At 41.6% G+C, this 5,914-nt stretch overlaps 1 protein-coding gene across 1 annotated transcript; it reads left to right on the forward strand.

Annotated features, from left to right (window-relative positions):
- Positions 1-321: 321 nt before the first annotated feature.
- LOC147425737 (uncharacterized) lies at positions 322-1,146 on the forward strand. The gene has a single exon (XM_086500106.1). The coding sequence runs from the start codon at positions 322-324 to the stop codon at positions 1,144-1,146; it is 825 nt and encodes a 274-aa protein (XP_086356232.1).
- Positions 1,147-5,914: the final 4,768 nt, after the last annotated feature.

The raw sequence follows: 5,914 nt of genomic DNA on the forward strand, positions 1-5,914 counted from the left end.
AGACACGTGTTGGGAATTGTAGAGATTCCAACCAATAACAGGTTCAATGAGTTAACGTACACTCATTATCACACTCAAGCGCTTTTATCACGAACCTTGCAACAGTTGGAGATTGAGAAGGATGGATTGTCACCTTCAGAGAGGATACTCTCATGCATACATGAGACTCTTTTATTGCCGCAAGGTTTTTCAAAGGCTAGCATGGAACTAAGAACTTGTGAAAGATGGCATCTGTTGTGCTTAGCAATTGCATCCTCTGAAGGTCAAGCAACACAGTTGTACAAGAATGCTCAAAGGCTTGGCCCATGTCATTGCTTGAGCATGATTCAGAGAAAGGGAATCACTCTACATGGTTTGAAAGCAACAAAAAGGGCTCTTGAAGGTTGGGAGATCATTTCTTTGAAGAGTTATTGGGGCCAACAATATATTCACCTAGAGGGATTTTCCTACTCAAAAGTATACATATGCGGCGAGCGATATGAAGCAAAAGACAATGTGGTGATCACTTTAGGAAGAAATACTAATTTAGGACATCAAAATAAAGAAAGGGGTGTATGCAAGATCACGGGTTTCTTGTCACATGAGCATAACAGAGGCATTGAGTTGTTCTTGATTGGGGAGTTTATAAATGGAGGCAAAGGAATAGATGCTCTTCAACTTGATAAGGTCACTCGGATGAGAGTGATCAGTGATGTGGATTTTTCTCGCAAAAAGAAGCGTCTTTTACCAACATACGCCATACTACACAAGTGCTTCTTTCTACCCTTGCGCAATACCAATAACAAGGTGATATATGAAATGAGCGACACCATTTTTCAAACTTGGTTGCTACAACCTGGCAAGGTTGGATGTGCACGGCCATGGGTGGAAATAGGAGATGTAGTATTGGTTGTAAGCAGCTCCTCCATGTCTACTCCATCTTTCAAGGTTGCTGTCGTGTTCAATATAAATATAAAACAAAAAGAAGTCGAGCTAGGGTTTTTGAGGAGAGATCCAACCACGGATTATTGGAATGTTCAAGGAGAAAACAAGTGGCAGGATTTGGGAACATGTTTGGAGGTGCTTCATGAATGGTCTCCAATTCAAAATGCCAATGATGCAAATGTCATGCCTACTTGTTTTAAGAGAGGAATAAGAAATTCTTGATAGGGTCACTCATTGGAGTGCTCACTTTTTCAACCTTTAAAGACTTTGTCACTTTAGAAACCTCAGTTCATCAGGTGATTTTGTAGATAGAAAGTGGATACTCATTTTGGTGAAAGCGGCCCAGTGTTTTCCTGACTTGTATTTCATGTGTTATGGTTATAATGGGGAGACATTTCTTGAAGCATAAAATTGAATAGCCATACTTATTGCTTTGGTGTCACATGAGCCTTTTGATTGTAATATAGCACCATTCCCTCTTCCCCCCCCCCCCCCCGCCCCCTCTCTCTCTCTCTCTCTCTCTCTCTCTCTCTCTCTCTCTCTCTCTCTCTGGTCTCATAGGTCATTATGGCCTTTTGAAGACGTTAATATAACATTTCATTTCTCTCTCTCTCTCTCTCTCTCTCTCTCTCTCTCTCTCTCTCTCTCTCTCTCTCTCTCTCTCTCTCTCTCTCTCTCATAATTGGAGAGACAAACAGAGGGAGAGATCTGTGCTCACCTAAAATTAGAAAAGATTTGAAGCTATGAAAAGTGGACAAAGAAGAGATATATATGTCATTATTTCTTGTGGTAATTATTTAGAATTAAAAAACAAAAGCCATGAAAAATAGGCGTTCAAGACTTGAATTTTGTGATTAATTTAAGCCCTAAACATTATTATCTCTCTACATTGCCCACACGTACGGTGGACAACCACCCCAACAACGTCGCACCCTATGGTGGCCATAGTAGGTCATGTTGAAGCTCTCTACCACATCATGAAGCAATGTGAAGACGACTTAAATCATGTTGAAATACGCTCTATTCACAGGTTGAGGTAGAAGCCCTTTTGACATGGTGTCGAGAGATCTGTGCATGTGTCAAGCCCTTCCCAAAGCTACTAGATGGTGGTGGAGCATAGCATGAGAAGAACATATGCACAACCATTGGTATAAAGAGAGGCGTCATTCCATGGAGAAACCATAGTGGAAGCACCAACAGCCACCTTAAACATCCACCTTGGAAGGAGAAAAAAATCATGCTCTTGACCTCCAGTTATATGGGTGCTGGTATGTTTGTAGGTTGTATTTACACACGATCCTCAGTAAAAAAAGATAGATGGTGAGAAAAATAGCTATTGTAAAAGATAGTTGCTTATAATTATTTAAGTGGGACTCACATAAGAGTGACAAATTTTTACATATGAAAATATTTGATGAAAATATATGAAGGTTATGAATGTATGAAAAAAATTCACATTGTTTATATTTGTATTAAAAAATTATCCTTGAAATGCTACTGGAAGGTAAGAAAATATACTCATTGCAAAAAAAACACATGGACTTGCTTAATGTGTAAATATTTACACATAAGAAAGTTACAAAATTTACATAGAAATTCTTTTTTCATTGCTATAAAAAATCATATGTAATTTTTTCAGCGTAAAAAAAAAGATGTAGAAAATTTTCATGTGTAAAAACTTGTAGTGACAGAACATGGGTGCCAAAGAGAATGTGACAAGAGGAGATGGACACTGTCTTCTTGGAGCCTCAAGAGCCGCATCCTCCCTTCTCATAGCCATGCCCACTCATGATGAGCTAGAAAGGAATATGGTGGAGCTTGTGAGACAGCTGTGTAAGAGGGAGCTCAAGCATGACGTATTTGCACTCCTTCAAGATCAGTATCACGCTTCACCTCACCCTCGTCCACTAAATAGAAGAGGTCGCTCCAATCATGCCCACTCTCACCAACTTTTAGGCAAGCTGGCAGTATACAAACAAACATTTGTAAATCAGTCTCTCTCTCTCTCTCTCTCAAACACACACACCTAGGAGTAGGCCTACCTAGTTTTACTTGCTTGCGGGCTGATTAAAAAGACTTCGACATCAAGATTCCCTCTCATCTCTTGAACTGCCTCAATATCCTTGACTCTATGGTTCACGAACTGCACTGGCAAGGCTTTAACTGAATAATGAAACTACAACCAATGATGCGCATTGCGGATCAGATCAAGATATATGAGGCGCATATGATGAAGAAGCAAACGAGATCACACTAGAGAGAGAGCCTTTGTGCTGAGCGTTGCTTCCCCACAGGGCTGCATCTGCTTCTTGACATGAGTGCCCCCACCCCCCCCCCCCCCCCGCCCCCCGTGCGTGACCTTGACTGAAGAGAGAGTCCGAGAAGATAGTAGACATTGCTGGGGTTGCAAAAGATCAAGCTCCTCATGCTAGGCCACGAGATAATGGAATTGCATCAAGAAGCTCCGACGAGAGGAAGAGAAACTCAAGACATGGTTTTTACTATCAATTAGAGAAACTTTTAGAGTGAACCCAAAATCCTTTCCTTTGTAAATGAGCAATGCCATCGTTAGAATTACACACTCTTCGTTTAAATGAGTGTCCACTATCTTGTTTCAACCAATCAACAATATGTGGCCCTCAATTATTTTTATTCTAGAAACAAGGAGAATCTTGTGAGATTCTCTCTCTATCTTCTCTCAAGTTTTTAGGAAAACTTAGGCATCTCAGTCCACAACTGCATGGCAGTCCATGTGTTTGGTGAATATCTTGCAGTTGTACTAGTTGGGTGCTCTCTCTCTCTCTCTCTCTCTCTCTCTCTCTCTCTCTCTCTCTCTCTCTCTCCACATCGTTTGTAGAGGTGATAGGGAAGCATCAGGTCTACGTGCTAGTATGGGGGCTGTTGGGAATTGGTGTGGAGGCGCAACATATCAACTGGAGGTGATAGATAGGAGAGGACCAATTTTGGCAAGAGTGAACGTCAGGCCTGCAAATCGGTATGGGGCTGCTAGGAGATGGGTACAGGCAATAACATGCAAAGGTAGACATTAGGAAATTGCAGAGGTCATTTGGAGGGCCATATGAAGAGAGAGAAAAATAGAGCGCGTCCAATGAGCATGAAGGCTACGTTACGTAGGAAAGTACGTGGAAAGACTCAAAAATAGGAAAATAGCATAAAACTTTCACGAAACTAGGATTGTAGCATAGTAATTTCCTTCCTTTTACCGAGCTTTTAGGTGCTTGCATGTGGTCCCACTTCTGATATTCTCTTATGGTCATTAACGTACAGGAGGGTGACCATTAAGCCCGCACAAGATATTGGAATTCTAAAACACTTTCCCTCCATTAGAATGCTTTCAAAGTGAATCTCCCTCCACTAAAGCTTTTCTCTGAGAGCTATGGCGTCCACGTCTTCTCGCCCAGGAGCCTCCAGGTGTTTACTGTCTCTCACACGAACAACCAACAACTGCACTTTACCTAGAAGGCCAAGTAGTAGCATATCCTCAATTACAATACCAGCTTCAATAAGTGCAGAGAACCAATGGGTTGGACAAAGGATAAACAAAGGTTCATGGGTCCGACATTACCGGAACAACCGTATCTACAGGTAGCAAGGGTCCATACTGGGTCTCTGTAGTGTTCATGTCGTTGTTGCTCTCCTCCGCTTTATCTTCATAGTCATCATTCACATCTTCATCAGGGATCTCCCCCATGGCTCTTTCTGCCTCATTCAAGGTTTCCTCCAAGGTCTTTTTGTCTCCCTCGGTTGATCGGCTTGCCTCATACATCCTTTCCTGATCCATATCATTTTGCTCATCCCTAGGCCTGCTTTCCTCATCCATATCCTTTTGCTCATCTATAGGCCTGCTTTCCTCATCTTGGGTTTCAGCCATAGGCTCTTTTGGCTCCTCCAGTGGCTGACTTTGCTCTTTCATTGTCTCCTCCGGTTGTACCTTACCACCTTCCATATGCTCATTTGACCTTTCCTCATCCTCGACTCTTTCATCTTCTGCTGATATGACCCCCTCGGCCCGTTGTGATTCCACTGTATCGGATGTAGGGGTTTGTCGTGGTGGCACGTCATGTTTTGTAAGATCAATAGTGCGCTCATCCAAGCCGCTATCTTCAAGCTCTCTAGGGCTAGACATAGTAAGCAGGTGTTGTATTAAACTTACCCGGTATCTTTGCAAATAATCATATGTGTAGTTTTTTAAAGCACTCTGCAAAATTGAAAGACCACATGGTGAGAATTCTTTTATAGACTAAACCAAAACTAACTGAATGCATTGCCAAATGGGTACCTTAGTCATGAAAGGTTTTAATGCAAAGTAGCTTTGCAGGACATATTCTGCATGGAGAAGACATCTCCAGCCGCAAGAATTTCCATCGGTTTGATTTGGGACAGGTACTTCTTTGATTGGGGCCTTGTATAGTTCATACCTTCCACATAGCTTGCCATAGGCAAGCAACAACCTCTTTATACAACTGCACAAAGCAATGTCAATATGTTAGCATGAGGCTTCAAATTTACATGGATATCTATAAGAAACACTTTCTGATACAAAACACTTACAGCCTAATTTCAGGGTGGGTTCCTTTTATTGAATTGAACACCCACACTGCTGGTTGGTCAACATCAAGGCATATGAGACTCCAGTGATGGTTGTTCTCATATGGAAAGATGATCACAGTAACTTCCAGCATAGCACAGTGGAGAAACCAACTCTCAAAGGTCCTAGATGGACTGTTCTTTTGTCTAATAATCACTGACATTTTTGGATCAAGAAGAAACACCTCTGTGTGAGTGTGCAGTGGGAGTTGACTTTTGATCAGGCTGCAGAGACTCTACCTGAGTTAGCAAACCTATTATCTGAGTTTTCAAAGCTAGCAAGATAGTAACACTTACTTAAGACAAGCATAGATAATTGTGTCTGAAATCTGAGCATCTGCATTTTGCAATAAATTAATGTCCACTTTTTCCAGAGCTAGCT

The sequence above is a fragment of the Adiantum capillus-veneris genome, chromosome 25 (assembly GCF_014529385.1).
Source record: "Adiantum capillus-veneris isolate H3 chromosome 25, ASM1452938v2, whole genome shotgun sequence".
NCBI lineage: Eukaryota > Viridiplantae > Streptophyta > Polypodiopsida > Polypodiales > Pteridaceae > Adiantum > Adiantum capillus-veneris.

Coding starts and splice junctions, on each gene's coding strand:
- LOC147425737 (XM_086500106.1), top strand. CDS start 322: ATGATTCAGAGAAAGGGAATCACTCTACATGGTTTGAAAGCAACAAAA.